General features: G+C 40.8%; 1 protein-coding gene across 1 annotated transcript in view; it reads left to right on the top strand.

Moving 5' to 3' along the window:
- The window catches only part of LOC110531240 (zinc finger protein 385A-like), a 148,142-nt gene that overhangs the window by 79,580 nt on the left and 49,440 nt on the right, over positions 1-19,122 (top strand). Inside the window, exon 2 of the mRNA XM_036988730.2 lies at positions 10,764-10,912. Within this exon, the coding sequence (XP_036844625.2) occupies positions 10,764-10,912 (149 nt within the window). The remainder of the gene's footprint in view (positions 1-10,763; positions 10,913-19,122) is intronic.

Genomic DNA, 19,122 nt, shown 5'->3' with positions numbered 1-19,122 from the left:
CCTCACCATAAACCTAACCACTAACCCCACCCTTAGCCTAACCCTAATTGTTACATTAAACCTGACCCCTGAGCTTTGTCCTCGTGGGGATGTGGGAAATGTCACCACGAGAGATAATTGTCCTTGTTTTACTATCCTTGTGGCAACTTTTGGTGATTGTAGGTCCCCATAAGGATAGAAGAACCAACACACACAGACAAATCCTGATTGTTGCTACATTTCCTTCTTTAGATATCAACCCGTATCTCATCTCAGCCTCCCGTCCTTATCTGTAGTTATTTCTTCCAGCACACCAAATACACACTCACACACGCACGCATGCATGCACACACACACACACATATTCTTTAACCCTAGGCAATAGTGTGTTCTACTCCAGACGGTGCCCCACTGCTAAAGGATTGTGGGATATTTAAGGTGACAGGGAGGTCGAGAGGGCATTGGGGGCTGATGGAAGATTTATCAGTCACAAACACTCACTGGCCATTCATTTCACATGGCTGAATCTGTTTCTCTTGCCTTTGATCCGTCCTTGTTGCCCTTCTCTCCGTTATTATTAACCAGTCCCCCTCTCTCCCCCTCTTCACTGTCAAGTTGACATGGCCAATACACCACCACCAACAACACCACCTCTTCTTCTCAGCTTTCCTCAATTGTCTCACCCAAATCCATCTGCAGAACATAGTGGAGGGGGAAGTGATACTGCCATTCTGTCTACTGCATCCTATATTTAACCCTCTTATCGCTGTGTGCCTGTGTGTGTGTTGAGACCTGTGCATTGTGGCCAGTTTAAGATGGCTGATGTGTGTGCCACCCCAGACCTTGTAGTGTTACTAGCTGTAAAGGCAGGCCCGTTGGTGGCGTGGCAGTGTTTCAGAGGCCTAATTACTACCTCAGAGCGTGGTATGGATTCCTGGCTTGACGCAGGATTTAACGACATCCAAATGGCTGCTCCCGCCCTCTCACCTCTTACTCTCTCTCTCTGTGCCACACACACACACGTTTCTGTGACACACACACACACACACACACACACACACTGACAGTGTGATTTACTATGTGCATTAGCCTCCAAAGGTAGCTTTAATTTAATGGCGTAATTATACACTAGGGGCAGGAAGAAGACACACTGATTTACACACACTAGTTGTGGTGTTGTGTGTGTCCACATCTCTCTCTGCTTGTCTGTCTCTCTTTCTCCCTCTCTTTCTGTTTGTCTGTCTCTCTTTCTCCCTCTCTTTCTTTCTCTCTCTCTCTCTCTCTCTCCCTCCTTCTCTCTCTCTCTCTCTCTCTCTTTCTCCCTCTCCCTCTCCCTCTCCCCCTCTCTCTCTCTCTCACTCTCTTTCTCCCCCTCTCTCTCTCTCTCTCTCTCTTTCTCCCCATCTCTCTCTTTCTCCCCATCTCTCTCTCTCTCTCTCTCTCTCTCTTTCTCCCTCTCCCTCTCTCGTTCTCCCTCTCCCTCTCTCTCTCTCTCTCTCTCTCTCTCTGGGACTGGGAATAGGAAGTCTCTTTAATCCAACTGTCCCCTGTTCTCTGTCCCCCCGGGACACCGTACTTCCTGTTGTGTAGACAAGGGCTGTGGATGTCAAGCAAATAAGCTGAATAAAATATAAATATTGAGCGGTCAACAAAGAAATAGGTCCTCCTAGATGCTTATTTTAGAGCTATTAATGTAACTTTAGTTGTTCTACAAACGTTAACCTATATGTTTTAATTTGTAACATTGTAAGGCTGCATGATGAGACTAATGATGATTTGAAAAAAGGCGCTTGAAAAGCATGATCTCTGCTTTGTTTTCTGTGCAGGCTGTACACACTACATCAGTTACTCATTCACAATTTGACAAGCACCTGATAATGCCTAGAATTTCACGGCGGCATCCCCTTAGTGTGGCGGTAATGCACTCTAAAAAAATCACTGCCTTTTGCAGCCAGTGCCCATTGTGTCCTTCTCCCTGAGCGCTGTGCTCTCCGAATCACCTCTCACTCACACTCCATCACCTGACCGGGTCTTTCTCACAGGTTACAAGTGGAGACAGACACATCAGGGACACAACTGAGTGCGTCCTTATACAATTTCGAGGTGCATATTGAAGATATTGGAAGAACTGTCCCCATTTATTTTTCGTCAGCCAACAAGATGAGTAGGCCTAACAAACAGCAAATGCACTTGCCTATGTCAATCTACTATCCCCCATATTACAAAAGTCAACCTATTCTATTCTGTGCGAGAAATAAATATTCCAAACATAGTCTGGGACACTAGCATCTAAAACCCTTTTAAACGCAGTGTGGCTGACGTAACAGACCAGAACGTTTACCTTGATAAACTATTAGGCTATTCCTTCACATTATAAGCGCAGCAATGTGCACATGGTAGTGGGCTATAAGTGTGAATGTTCCATTAGCGGAAAACGCCATTATCAAAAGTGACCACAAACGCAATCATACATGTAATGCTTTTACTTATTTATGTTGGTGGATCTGCTTAATATTGCAGAAAGAATGTTGCTTCCATCAGTGTAATTGTCTGCATCATTTCCAATCCCCCATATATTTTGGGGGTAAATATATATCCATATACATACACGCATGCATACATATACACATATATAAATACACATACCTACATAGATATACATACTTTTTCAAATAATATACCTTTATTATTCCCCACAAACCCTACCACCCTTCCCCCAATTGGAGTAAACTAATAAACAATAACACTTACGCTTCTACCTTCAGTTTATACATCTTATACACATTTTACAGACACAATCTATTTTACAATAGTTATTTTTTGTTTGTTTTTAGTCCTTCCTCTATTTCTGATGTCCATCCAGTTTGGTTTATATTCGTAACTGTGCAATTTCACAACATTTCTGAATCTATATACATTTTACAGACCCCGTATGTTTTACATTGGTTATCTTGTTATTAGTCCCACCCTTCAGCTCCATTCAACCCCTCACATCTATCTCTTAACATCATCCATTTTGGATTTATATTTGCCATTTATTTTTCAACTGTGCTGTGATGCTTCACAAAAGTATTGAACATTTCTATTCCCATAGCTTTTAAAACTTTTAGATTATACATTTAAAATAAACATTTTTGTTAAAATAATTATTATGTTATTGATTGATTGACTATGGCTTTTCAAATCACCCAGTATTGCTATCTGCAGAGTTAGCTCCAGGTAAATGTTGCAAATCTTCAGCCATTCCTGGACCTGTGACCAAAAACGAGCTACATATGGACAATACCAAAAAAAATGATCTAATGACTCTGCCTCTTCACAGCAGAATCTGCAGAGCTGGGAAGACTGTATCCCCCATATATATATAACATTCTATTGGTTGCAAGGATTTTGTGTAGTAATTTACATTGAACAATTGTGTAATGCTGTTATTATAAAGGTGCATTTTTATGGTGGAAATTATCTTCCCCAAACTAGAAACTCACACGCTGCTTATATATGCCAGTTAGGCTCTACACCCGTTGAAAAGCTAATTAATGTGCTTCATTTGAAAACGTTATTTGGCCACTTTAGTTGTGATACAAACCTTATTAAAACATATAGGCCTATGGGTTAGACTACATGAGGTGTGATACTGACCTTATTAAAACATATAGGCCTATGGGCTAGGGTACATGAGGTGTGATACTGACCTTATTAAAACATATAGGCCTATGGGTTAGACTACATGAGGTGTGATACTGACCTTATTAAAACATATAGGCCTATGGGCTAGGCTACATGAGGTGTGATACTGACCTTATTAAAACATATAGGCCTATGGGCTAGTCTACATGATGTGTGATACTGACCTTATTAAAACATATAGGCCTATGGACTAGGCTACATGAGGTGTGATACTGACCTTATTAAAACATATAGGCCTATGGACTAGGCTACATGAGGTGTGATACTGACCTTATTAAAACATATAGGCCTATGGGCTAGGCTACATGAGGTGTGATACAAACCTTATTAAAACATATAGGCCTATGGGCTAGACTACATGAGGTGTGTGACTATGATTTGAAAAAGTCCCCAAGAAAAAGGCATTGTTTCTTATGCTGGGCATCATTCACAAGTGATAATATATAATTCCCAAGTGATAGGCTAATATTGTCACCCATCAGACTATTCTTGATATACAATTGTCTTTCCATATAATACAAGTGTGACATTTGTTTTGATTTAGACTGGACCATTATCAAATCAAAATTTTCCCAGTGGTTTATTGTAATTGCCAGCCAGGTAGGCTATACCCTTGTTGTAAAGAGAAGCAATGCAGCAATACATATAGTAGGTCTAGCTTATAGAAAGCTAATGAAATCCTCTTCTTTTTATTAGTGGCCATCACTCTGTTTTCTCACGCAATTCCATAGCCCATAGAAATGTTGCACAGCATGAGCTCATGGGCTCTCATTAAGTTTTTGATATTCGATTCGATTTGCATTGATGTCAGAGTGATTAGCGGGACAATAGAGTACTGAGTACCAGGCAGTTAGCGAGTTTGGTAGGCTACTAATGACCAGCATCAGAGCTTGGAGAAGCCTAATTGCCGTGGAATTTGTCTGCCTTCATGACTGGCAACAGCCCTAGCATAGACACTATTCCCTCAACAAGCTCTCACAGTCTCACTTCAGAATTGGACGCTTGTCCATAAACGTAACATTTTTAAGGTTAAGTTTAGGCATTCATTCTGGCATTCATTTCAAACAACTCTGTTGTTGTGCTCACTGAGAGACTCAGTGAAGAGGATGATTATGGGAGCACCAGCAGTGTCTACCACCAGAGAGAGACTGATTGTGTCTCTAACACCAGTAACTCATGGAGAAAACTGTCTGAATGTGAGTCCTTGAGTGATTTTAAGTGTGTGTGCGTGTGCACGCAGGTGTGTGTTTGTTGTGTTCTGTGTGTGTGTTAGAGAACAGCCACGCATGCCTAATGGGAGGCAATGAGGCAGGCCTCAGCAGCTCAGCCCTGGGGTTTACAGATGCACTGAGCACCCAGGTGGACACGGAGCAAAGAGCAGAGGCAAGCAGCAGCTGGGCTTTGGCTGAGACAGCACATTCCCAAAGTCTCAGTCCTTTTCAAATGAGCCCCAACTCTCTCCCACTTTTACACTAATCTCTCGCTCGCTCTCTCTTTGGCACTTTCTCTCACTTAATTACATTCAATTTAAAGGCTTTACTGGCATGAAACATATGTTTACATTGCCAAAGCATGTCAAATAGATAAACAAAAGTGAAATGAAAAATGAAAAACTTAACAGTAAACATTACATAACACTCAGTGTGCACATAGCCTGTCTTCTCTTGAGAGCCAGGTCTGCCTCTATCAATAGCAAGGCTATGCTCACTGAGTCTGTACAGAGTCAAATCTTTCCTTAAGTTTGGGTCAGTCACAGTGGTCAGGTATTCTGCCACTGTGTACTCACTGTTTAGGGCAAAAATGGTATTCTAGTTCTGTTTTTTGGTTCATTCCTTCCAATGTGTCAAGTAATCATTTTGTTTTCTCATGATTTGGTTGGGTCAAATTGTGTTACTGTCCTGGGGCTCTGTTTGTGTTTGTGAACAGAGCCCCACGACCAGCTTGCTTAGGGGACTCTTCTCAGGTTCATCTCTCTGTAGGTGATGGCTTTGTTATGGAAGGTTTGGGAATCGCTTCCTTTTAGGTGGTTGTAGAATTTAACGTCTCTTTTCTGTATTTTGATGACTAGCTTGTATCGGCCTATTACTGCTCTGCATGCATTATTTGGTGTTTTACACTGAGGATATTTTTGCAGAATTCTGCATGTAGTCTCAATTTGGTGTTTTTCCTATTTTGTGAATTCTTGGTTGGTGAGCAGACCCCAGACCTCACAACCAAAAAGGGCAATGGGTTCTTTAAATAACTGATTCAAGTATTTTTAGCCAGATCTTAATTGGTAGGTCGAATTTGATGTTCCTTTAGATGGCATCGAAAGCCCTTCTTGCCTTGTCACTCAGATCATTCACAGCTTTGTGGAAGTTACCTGTGGCTCTGAGGTATATATAGTTTTTTTGTGTGCTCTAGGGCAACAGTGTCTAGATGGAATTTGTATTTGTGGTCCTGGCAGCACCATTATTTTGGTCTTACTAAGATGTTCCACTTCTGTTCAAAAGTTTGGGGTCACTTAGAAATGTCCTTGTTTTTGAAAGAAAATAAAATGTTATGTCCATTAAATTAACACCAAATTGATCGGAAATACAGTGTTGTCACGTTCGTCATAACGATGAGACCAAGGCGCAGGGTGATAAGAATACATTCCTCTTTATTTACACGAAGAACACTAAACAAACTAACAAAATAACAACCCGACCGTGACACTATAAACACGAGTGCTGCCATGCAACTACACATAGACAATAATCCACAAAACCAAAATGGAAAATGGCAACCTAAATAGGATCCCCAATCAGAGACAACGATAAACAGCTGTCTCTGATTGGGAACCAATTCAGGCCACCATAGACCTACATATACCTAGACATACTAAAACCCCATAGATATACAAAAACACCTAGACAGGACAAAAACACCTAGACAATACAAAAACTAAACATACCACCCTCGTCACACCCTGACCTAACCAAAATAATAAAGAAAACAAAGATAACTAAGGTCAGGGCGTGACAAGTGTAGACATTAATGTTGTAAATGACTATTGTAACTGGAAACGGCATTTTCTTTTAATGGGATATCTACATAGGCGTACAGAGGCCCATTGTCAGCAACCATCACTCCTGTGTTCCAATGGCACGTTGTGTTAGCTAATCCAAGTTTATCATTTTAAAATGCTAATTGATCATTAGAAAACCCTTTTGCAATTATGTTAACACAGCTGAAACCTGTTGTTCTGATTAAAGAAGCAATACAACTGGCCTTCTTTGGACTAGTTGAGTATCTGGAGCATCAGCATTTATGGGTTCGATTACAGGCTCAAAATTGCCAGAAACAAAAAACGTTCTTCTGAAACTCGTCAGTCTATTCTTGTTCTGAGAAATAAAGGCTATTCCATGCGGGGAATTGCCAAGAAACTGAATATCTCGTACAACGCTGTGTCCTACGCCCTTCACAGAACAGAGCAAACTTGCAGCTAACTAACCAGCGCAAACTAACCAGAATAGAAAGAGGAGTGGGAGGCCCCAGTGCACAACTGAGCATGAGGACAAGTACATTAGAGTGTCTAGTTTGAGAAACATACGCCTCACAAGTCCTCAACTGGCAGCTTCTTTAAATAGTACCCGCAAAACACCAGTCTCAACGTCAACAGTGAAGCGGCGACTCTGGGATGCTGGTTATCAGAAAAAAGAATAAACAATTGTGCCGTCTGGTTTGCTTAATATAAGTGATTTTAAATTATTTATACTTTTACTTTTTTGATACTTAAGTATATTTTAAACCAAATACTTTTAGACTTTTACTCAAGTAGTATTTTACTGAGTGACTTACTTGAGTCAATTTCTATTAAGGTATCTTTACATCTACTCAAATATTACAATTGGGTACTTTTTCCACCACTGTTAATCGCTGCCTAAGGTGCTTCAAAAAAGTACTGAGTATAAGGTCTGAATACTTATGTAAATGTAATATTTTTATTAGGATAATGTTTCTTAAAAACCTGTTCTTGCTTTGTCATTATGGGGTAGTGTGTGTAGATTGATGAGGAGAAAAAACTATTTAGAAGAAAGCTGTAATGTATCAAAATGGGGGAAAAGTAACGGAGTCTGAATGCTTTTCGAAGGCACTGTAAGGATAATGTTAAAAAGTTTAAGTATAGCCAATTGAAATTTGTGGTCTGTATATTTTATCATTTCATTTAGGATAACATAAACACCACAGTCCTTTTTTGGGTTGCAAGGTTTGTATTTTGTCCTGTAGTTCATTCAAGGTAATTGGAGAATCCAGTGGGATCTGGAAGTCTTTAAAAGTTGATTCTAATATTCTAATATTTGTATTTGATCATGTACAGTGCCTTGCGAAAGTATTCGGCCCCCTTGAACTTTGCGACCTTTTGCCACATTTCAGGCTTCAAACATAAAGATACAAAACTGTATTTTTTTGTGAAGAATCAACAACAAGTGGGACACAATCATGAAGTGGAACGACATTTATTGGATATTTCAAACTTTTTTAACAAATCAAAAACTGAAAAATTGGGCGTGCAAAATTATTCAGCCCCTTTACTTTCAGTGCAGCAAACTCTCTCCAGAAGTTCAGTGAGGATCTCTGAATGATCCAATGTTGACCTAAATGACTAATGATGATAAATACAATCCACCTGTGTGTAATCAAGTCTCCGTATAAATGCACCTGCACTGTGATAGTCGCAGAGGTCCGTTAAAAGCGCAGAGAGCATCATGAAGAACAAGGAACACACCAGGCAGGTCCGAGATACTGTTGTGAAGAAGTTTAAAGCCGGATTTGGATACAAAAAGATTTCCCAAGCTTTAAACATCCCAAGGAGCACTGTGCAAGCGATAATATTGAAATGGAAGGAGTATCAGACCACTGTAAATCTACCAAGACCTGGCCATCCCTCTAAACTTTCAGCTCATACAAGGAGAACACTGATCAGAGATGCAGCCAAGAGGCCCATGATCACTCTGGATGAACTGCAGAGATCTACAGCTGAGGTGGGAGACTCTGTCCATAGGACAACAGTATATTGCACAAATCTGGCCTTTATGGAAGAGTGGCAAGAAGAAAGACATTTCTTAAAGATATCCATAAAAAGTGTTGTTTAAAGTTTGCCACAAGACACCTGGAAGACACACCAAACATGTGGAAGAAGGTGCTCTGGTCAGATGAAACCAAAATGGAACTTTTTGGCAACAATACAAAACGTTATGTTTGGCGTAAAAGCAACACAGCTGAACACACCATCCCCACTGTCAAACATGGTGGTGGCAGCATCATGGTTTGGGCCTGCTTTTCTTCAGCAGGGACAGGGAAGATGGTTAAAATTGATGGGAAGATGGATGGAGCCAAATACAGGACCATTCTGGAAGAAAACCTGATGGAGTCTGCAAAAGACCTGAGACTGGGACGGAGATTTGTCTTCCAACAAGACAATGATCCAAAACATAAAGCAAAATCTACAATGGAATGGTTTAAAAATAAACATATCCAGGTGTTAGAATGGCCAAGTCAAAGTCCAGACCTGAATCCAATCGAGAATCTGTGGAATGAACTGAAAACTGCTGTTCACAAATGCTCTCCATCCAACCTCACTGAGCTCGAGCTGTTTTGCAAGGAGGAATGGGAAAAAATTTCAGTCTCTCGATGTGCAAAACTGATAGAGACATACCCCAAGCGACTTACAGCTGTAATCGCAGCAAAAGGTGGCGCTACAAAGTATTAACTTAAGGGGGTGAATCATTTTGCACGCCCAATTTTTCAGTTTTTGATTTGTTAAAAAAGTTTGAAATATTCAATAAATGTCGTTCCACTTCATGATTGTGTCCCACTTGTTGTTGATTCTTCACAAAAAAATACAGTTTTATATCTTTATGTTTGAAGCCTGAAATGTGGCAAAAGGTCGCAAAGTTCAAGGGGGCCGAATACTTTCGCAAGGCACTGTATGTGTTTTTGTTGTTTGTTCTTTGTTATAGAGCCCCAAAAATTGGAGAAGTGGTTGATCACTGTTCTGGTTAGATAACTTTTTTTGGTAGGTTTCCACACTACTTTCCTTCCATCTATAGCATTTCTCAATATTACTCAGTTCCTTTGGCTTTGATGCCTCATGATTGAGTATTGCTCTGTTCAAGTAGACTGTGATTTTGCTGTGATCTGATAGGGGTGTCAGACTGTGAACGCTCTGAGAGACTCTGGGTTGAGGTCAGTGATAAAGTAGTATACAGAACTACCCCAATCCACAAAAGTTGAGAGAAGTTTGACCACAATAACTACCGTGGGATATGCGTCAACAGCAACCTTGGGAAAATCCTCTGCATTATCATTAACAGCAGACTCGTACATTTCCCCAGTGAAAACAACGTACCTAGCAAATGTCAAATTGGTATTTTACCATATTATCGTATGACAGACCACGTATTCACCCTGCACACCCTAATTGACAAACAAACAAACCAAAAAAAAGGCAAAGTCTTCTCATGCTTTGTTGTCTTCAAAAAAACCTTTGACTCAATTTGGCATGAGAGTCTGCTATACAAATTGATGGAAAGTGGTGTTGGGGGAAAACATATGACATTATAAAATGTTTCTATGCCAATGAAGCCCATTAAATTGAATTGAACTGAGAGGCAGAGAAAGAGAGAGAGATAGGCAGAGAAGTGGGTAGACAGATTAAGAGAGGTGCAGAGAGAGAGAGTGGCAGAGAGAGAGAGATAAGAACAATGATGTAGACAGAAGATGTTTCATAACCACTGCCTGACACTGGCAGCCCCTTCAAATGAAACACTGACTTGTCCTCACAAGATATGCTGGCTTCGTTTCTCTCCCCACTTTTTCCACTGGAAAGGTTTTAGAGGACAATTCCTAATGTGACATGTGACTGTTATTCACAAATGTGTGCCTGTGTGTTGCAACCTTATTATATGATAGTGAGTGAGTTATTATAGCCTACTATTTTCTTTGCTGCAGTTGATGGAGATTCTCGCCATGTTTGGGAGAATGGATCCCAGGACACTTTCAAGGACATACAAGAGCCTACTGCCTGTACTATTCAGTGTGTGTATTTTGACCATGTCCCTACCTCTCTGTAGGAGGTATAAACCGTGCAGGGGCGATGCCTGCGTTCCTGCGGACCCCCACTATGATCCAGCCACACCTGGATATGAAGCCCTTCCTCCAGTTCCCCATGGACACAGCTCCACCACAACACAGCATGGGCCTGTTTCACAACTTCAACACTGTGAGTACTGTATTCAACATCGCGAGTACACACACACACACACACACACACACACACACCCAACAGATACTAACACAGAATACGCAGATACACATGCACAAGCACACACACACACACACACACACACACACACACACACTGCACACACATGATACATACTCAACACACGAACACAGCATACACATACAAACACACACCCAACAGATACCAACACAGAATATGCACAAACACACACACCACACACACTCCATGGATGTAAACTCAGCAAAAAATGATACGTCCCTTTTTCAGGACCCTGTCTTTCAAAGATAAAAATCCAAATAACTTCACAGATCTTCATTGTAAAGTGTTTATACACTGTTTCCCATGCTTGTTCAATGAACCATAAACAATTAATGAACATACACATGTGGAAGCGTCGTTACAGTTTACAATCACTTTGGCACTGATTTCAGAACCTAGTGGTCATTTTTCAAAACTCTAGACACAAAACTCTAAATGGTTATCACTTGTAACACAGGTTGTCCAATGTTCAAAACATTGCATTGTGCATTCATATCTTTAAAGAAACCTTGCACTTGCAGAATCATTGGTTCAAATAACAAATTTATCATGAAATACCATAGTAACATTCATTTAGATCACCCACACATAAGATACCGATAGTTTCACTGTGTAGTTGTTTGTACAATCTTTAAATATTGTAGTACAAAATTTGTGATACATGTTTCATTATGGTACTACACGTACATACATCACTGTAAACAGACTAGTAGAGAGAATATTACAGACACTGGAATCATTGAACAAAATCTGACATTTATTGATAAAATACAATAAAATCACTCATAGGTTTCTTTGAATCAAAGCAAAAATAATTAGCTACCAAAAAATAAAAAAAATGACAGTAAAACGTCAACTGCAGTGTTCCTCACCTTGCTTACTGTAAAAAGTCAAACAAAGGATTGATAACTGTACTTCTATATTTCCATCAACCCTTTCTTGTGGATTTGGCCACAGGTTCTCATCCACATCACAATGGATGTTTTCATTAGCCAAACATCTTGGGAAGAATCTTCGGGCATGGTGAATCAAGGCCTGACACTGGTCTGCCCTGATGTCATTGCATGCATCATCCATGGCCTGGAGAAGGGTGGCTTGTTCGTGAGGGCGCCTATCATATACCTTCCACCTCCACGTGGAGAAAAATTGCCAGCTCTACAGACCTGATTTAGCTCATCAAGGAAAGTTACATTCGAACAGCGAATCATGTGGCTGCCTGCAACTCAATATATAGAGTATATAGAGTAGAGGGCTTTAGATGTTGTTCAACCAAACATTAGAACGGGCAAGATGAGTAATCTAAGCCAGTTTGACCTTGGTGTGATTGTTGATGCCACACATGGTGATTCCAGCATCTCAGAAACAGCTGCCTTCCTGGGATTTTTACTCTTTACAGTCTCTAGAGTTTCCAGAGAATGGTGCGATGAACAAAACACACTCAGTGAAAGGCATTTCTGTGGGAAAAAACACGGAGGAGAATGTCCAGGTCAGAGGAGAATGTCCAGACTCATTCAAGCTAACAGAAAGGCCACAAATGCTCAAATAACAGCTGTTTAAAACAGTGGTGTGCAGAAGGGCATCTCTTACTGTAATGTACAACAGCGTGAATAATTCAGGCTGTTATGGAGGCAAAAGGGGGTCGTACCCAGTACTCGATAGGTGTACCTAATAAAGTGACCAGTGAGTGTACAATAATGTCAAATCTGAAAACATGGTCTGGAAAAGTGGTACATGGGACCATAGAAACAGTGTCGGATAAAGAATGATGATGAAATATTACATCCATAGATAATGTAGTTCAATTGATTCATGTTCCACGGTAATTGGTGTCAATGGATCTGAAAACTTTCATGACCTAAACATGGAATTTTGTTTGTCAGTTTCTATAAAACTATGCATTAAGAGTAATGCAACAGTACCTTACCATTTTGAGCAGTTGTATCAATTGATAGTTAGATCATTGTAATGAAATGAATAGACAGTCATCTCAGATGTAATGTGTGAATTGCATTTTGAAATGGTAATACTTTGATGTTAAGTTGTGTCATTTTGAACAGGTGATTTTAGTTCAATGAACAAATGATCTTAGCTTCATGTGTATTGTATCCAAGCAATTGGATAATTAAGGCAATTAAGGTCACAGTTATGAAAACTTAGAGGCCTTTCTACTGACTCTGAAAAACACCAAAAGAAAGATGCCCAGGGTCCCTGCTCATCTGTGTGAACGTGCCCTAGGCATGCTGCAAGAAGGCATGAGGACTGCAGATGTGGCCAGGGTAATAGATTGCAATGTCCATACTGTGAGATGCCTAAGACAGCGCTAAAGGGAGACAAGACGGACAGCTGATCGTCCTCGCAGTGGCAGACCACGAGTAACTACACCTGCACAGGATAGGTACATCCGAACATCACACCTGAGGGACAGGTACAGGATGGAAACAACAGCTGCCTGAGTTACACCAGGAACGCACAATCCCTCCATCAGTGCTCAGACTGTCCGCAACAGGCTGAGAGAGGCTGGACTGAGGGCTTGTAGGCCTGTTGTAAGGCAGGTCCTCACCAGACATCCCCGGCAACAACGTCACCTATGGGCACAAACCCACCGTCACTGGACCAGACAGGGCTGGCAAAAAGTGCTCTTCACTGATGAGTCACGGTTTTGTCTCACCAGGTGTGATGGTCGTATTCGCGTTTATCGTCAAAGGAATGAGCGTTACACCGAGGCCTGTACTCTGGAATGGGAACGATTTGGAGGTGGACTGAGCTTGTTGTCATTGCAGGCAATCTCAACGCTGTGCGTTACAAGAAAGACCTCCTCCTCCCTCATGTGGTACCCTTCCTGCAGGCTCATCCTGACACGACCCTCCAGCATGACAATGCCACCAGCCATACTGCTTGTTCTGTGTGTGATTTCCTGCAAGGCAAGAATGTCAGTGTTCTGCCATGGCCAGCGAAGAGCCTGGATCTCAATCCCATTGAGCACGTCTGGCACCTGTTGGATCGGAGGGTGAGGGCGAGGGCTAGGGCCATTCCCCCCAGAAATGTACGGGAACTTGCAGGTGCCTTGGTGGAAAACTGGGGTAACTTGGGTAAATCTGGTGAAGTCCTTTAGGACGAGATGCACTGCAGTACTTAATGCAGCTGGAACAGGTGCATGGATCAGCGCCCTTAACCACTGCACCACCCGGGAGGCCCATGGGGGCATTGTCATGCTGAAACAGGAATGGGCCTTCCCCAAACTTTTGCCACAAAGTTGGAATTACAGAATCGTCTAGAATGTCATTGTATGCTGTAGCGTTGAGATGTCCCTTCACTGGAACTTAGGAGCCTGAACCATGAAAAGCCCCAGACCATTATTCCACCTCCACCAAACTTTACAGTTGGCACTATGCATTGGGGCAGGTAGCATTCTCCTGGCATCCACCTAACACAGATTAATCCGCCGGACTACCAGATGGTGAAGCGTGATTCATCGTGCCAGAGAACACGTTTCGATTGCTCCAGAATTGCCCAATTCTGATATTTTTTTCCACTAATTGGTCTTTTGACCAATCACAAGATCTTTTTCAAAGCTGATCTGATTGGTCAAAAATTGGGCTGCCTGTGCCTCTGTGTCCTCAGGCCAGACCTGGGTTCAAAATCTACTTGAAATCTTTAAATTACTATCTGCGTTACCTTTAGCCTGCGTGTAGTGCCAGGTGGGCAGAGTATACACTTCTGGGACTGTTCTATTGGTTCCAGTTCGCCAGACAAACTCAATCAAGCTCAGCTAAAGCATTTGAAAGAGAAGGTATACTTTTCCAACTCCGGGCTATGAGTTATGGGTTATCATTTTGATTAGGAGGATATTTTGCATTTCACCATACTCAACATATTATTCAACATTGCTGTGCATTGCATTCTCATGATGGCCAATTAGGAAATGCATTATAAACAGTACAGTGTGTTCTGTTGTTCAGCAGAATCAATAGAACTGGATTGTTCTATTATAAATACATCGTATTAATAATGATCTAAAAGACTAAACACACAGTACAGTGTTGGCACATAGAACAGCAACATAGTATAAAGTGGGGACATAGCATAGCATCATAGTACAGTGTTGGGACATAGGAACATAATATAGTGTTGGGACATAGCATAGCATCATAGTACAGTGTTGGGACATAGGAACATAATATAGTGTTGGGACATAGCATAGCATCATAGTACAGTGTTGGGACATAGAACAGCAACATAGTATAAAGTGGGGACATAGCATAGCATCATAGTACAGTGTTGGGACATAGCAACATAATATAGTGTTGGGACATAGCATAGCATCATAGTACAGAGTTGGGACATAGCAACATAATATAGTGTTGGGACATAGCATAGCAACATAGTATAAAGTGGGGACATAGCATAGCATCATAATATAGTGTTGGGACATAGCATAGCGACATAGTATAAAGTGGGGACATAGCATAGCATCATAGTATAGTGTTGGGACATAGCATAGCAACATAGTATAAAGTGGGGACATAGCATAGCATCATAATATAGTGTTGGGACATAGCATAGCGACATAGTATAAAGTGGGGACATAGCATAGCATCATAGTATAGTGTTGGGACATAGCATAGCAACATAATATAGTGTTGGGACATAGCATAGCAACATAATATAGTGTTGGGACATAGTAACATAGTATAGTGTTTGCACATAGCATAGCAACATAATATAGTGTTGGGACATAGCATAGCAACATAGTATAGTTTTGGGACAAAGCATAGCAACATAGTATAGTGTTGACACAGAGCATAGCAACATAGAAGAGTGTTGGGACATAGCATAGCAACAAAGTATAGTGTTGGGACATAGCATAGCAACATAGTATAGTGTTGGGACATAGAATAGCAACAAAGTATAGTGTTGGGACGTAACATAGTATAGTGTTAGCGCTTAGCCATATAGTATAGTGTTGGGATATAGAATAGCAACATAGTATAGTGTTGGTATATAGCATAGCAACAAAGTATAGTGTTAGCACATAGCATAACAACATAGTATAGTGTTGGGACAAAGCATAGCAACATAGTATAGTGCTGGGACATAGCATAGCAACATAATATAGTGTTAGCACTTAGCAACATAGTATAGTGTTGGGATATAGAATAGCAACATAATATAGTCTTGGGACGTAGCATAGCAACATAGTATTGTGTTACCACTTAGCAACATAGTGTAGTGTTGGGACGTAGCATAGCAACATAGTATAGTGTTGGGACGTAGCATAGCAACATAGCATAGTGTTACCACTTAGCAACATAGTGTAGTGTTGGGACGTAACATAGCAACATAGTATAGTGTTAGCACTTAGCAACATAGTATAGTGTTGGGATATAGCATAGCAACAAAGTATAGTGTTAGCACATAGCATAACAACATAGTATAGTGTTGGGACAAAGCATAGCAACATAGTATAGTGCTGGGACATAGCATAGCAACATAATATAGTGTTAGCACTTAGCAACATAGTATAGTGTTGGGATATAGAATAGCAACATAATATAGTCTTGGGACGTAGCATAGCAACATAGTATAGTGTTGGGATATGAACAGCAACATAATATAGTGTTGTGATATAGCATATCAACATAGCATTGTGTTGGCACATAGAATAGCAACATCGTATAGTGTTGGGACATAGAATAGCAACATAGCATAGTGTTGGTATATAGTATAGCAACATAGTATTGTGTTGGGACATAGCAACATAGTATAGTGTTGGGACATAGCGACATAGTATAGTGTTGGGACATAGCATAGCAACATAGAATAGTGTTGGGACATAGCAACATAGTATAGTGTTGGGACATAGCAACATAGTATAGTGTTGGGACATAGCAACATAGTATAGTGTTGGGACATAGCATAGCAACATAGTATAGTGTTGGGACATAGCAACATAGTATAGTGTTGCGACATAGCATAGCAACATAGATATTTACATCTCACAGGCCTGGTCAGTTCAGTTTGGCTCCATGCGGCTCAGGACTGTGAAACACCCTGCTAACTATCAGTTCCCAGTACTCCTATTTAGCACGGTGGATATCTATATTTTTCCAGTGGGATCTTGACGCCTGCATACTGTTGGTTGGCACTCAGAGTCAGGTAGTTTTAACTGCTGCTGACCAGTAGATGGTGATGTTGCAGAGGCTGGGAGAGGACAACTTAACCTTACCAACTACATATTAGGGACCATTAAAAAACAGACTAGTCTATTGTGTGCACCTAAAGACAATTGAGTGCTGAGTGACAGACAGTGACAGTGAGGATTCGCTCGGACAGGTATTTTATTTGGAACCGGTGGGAGGGGAGTCTGTGGGGTCTAGAATGTTGGCTAGAAGTTGTTGAACTGTTTTGGTAGTGGCAGTGCAATACATGTGTTGTTACTTCTGCCATAGAGGCTTCTAGTTGCATATGAAAGGGGCCGTCTTGGCCTGTACATACATATAGCCCATTATAGCACAACAGTACATATAGCCCATTATAGCACAACAGTACATATAGCCCATTATAGCACAACAGTACATATAGCCCATTATAGCACAACAATACATATAGCCCATTATAGCACAACAATACATATAGCCCATTATAGCACAACAGTACATATACCCCATTATAGCACAACAATACATATAGCCCATTATAGCACAACAATACATATAGCCCATTATAGCACAACAATACATATAGCCCATTATAGCACAACAGTACATATAGCCCATTATAGCACAACAATACATATAGCCCATTATAGCACAACAATACATATAGCCCATTATAGCACAACAGTACATATAGCCCATTATAGCACAACAATACATATAGCCCATTATAGCACAACAATACATATAGCCCATTATAGCACAACAGTACATATAGGATCAATGGAGAGAGAGAGAGAGAGAGAGAGATGTTTTCTTGCGCAGTGAAAGGAGATCTGTAGAAAATAGTTTGTTGTGGTCATTATATATTTTTCTCAATGACAGTTCAACCATATTAATTAAACAATCATGTCGTTGACCTTTAAAAACGATCCTTGGTGACTGTCCGTTGTCGTCATAGCTGGCTAACGTTTAAGCCTGTTTTATTTATTTAACCAGGTAAGTTGACTGAGAACACATTCTCATTTACAACAAAAACCTGGGGACAGGGGAGAGCAGGGGGATGAAGGAGCCAATTGGAAGCCGGGGATGATTAGGTGGCCATGATGGTATGAGGGTCAGATTAGGAATTTAGCCAGGACACCAGGGTTAACACCCTACTCTGATGATAAGTGCCATGGGATCTTTAGTGACCACAGAGAGTCAGGACACCTGTTTAACTTCTCATCAGAAAGACGGCACCCTGCACAGGGCAATGTCCCCAATCTCTGCATGACTAAAAGCATCAAAACTAAAAGCACGACATTAGTTAGTAGTAAATTCGTTTTAGTGGTTACTTTGAGAGTTGAGAGATACCGTCACATTTAGGGAGAGAGAGATACCAAATCTTAAGCCTTTCAGTGATGGTACAGTAGCCTGTAGGTGGTTTACTACATAAGCAGGTATATAATCAAATGGCCACCCAGACTATTTGCATTGACCAGCCCCCCCGTATATATACCCTAATTATTGTTATTTTATTGTCTTACTTTTATTCTATTTTAAACGTTTTATTTTATTTATTAAATCTATTCTTAACTCTATTTTCTTAAAACTGCATGGTTGGTAAAGGGCTTGTAGATGAGTCTTTCATGGTAAGGTGTTGTATTCGGTGCATGTGACAAAGACAATTTGATTTTATGTATTTTTATTGCTCTTTGTGCTGGTAACTTAAATTAAGCAGGATCTCAATATGTCTGAGGAGATAGCTGAAGGCTAAATAAAAAAATAATTTTTCATAGCCTCTAATATTAAATGGTCTGCCTGACTGTCTTCTCCCAATGACCTGTAACTTGAATGCCTCTACAATGTGATTTGTTCTACACCTGGCTGTGTGCCTGTCTGGCCCAGTGTGCCTTGAGACACTGCATCATTTATCAGCAGCTACTGGTGGTACTAGGTTAAAGGCTGAGGTAGGTAGGTGGCCCACGCACGCAAGCACGCACACACACA

Source organism: Oncorhynchus mykiss, chromosome 9 (genome assembly GCF_057628025.1).
Source record: "Oncorhynchus mykiss isolate SJ-2025 chromosome 9, ASM5762802v1, whole genome shotgun sequence".
NCBI classification, from domain to species: domain Eukaryota; kingdom Metazoa; phylum Chordata; class Actinopteri; order Salmoniformes; family Salmonidae; genus Oncorhynchus; species Oncorhynchus mykiss.
This window is presented reverse-complemented; position numbering and strand designations above follow the sequence as displayed.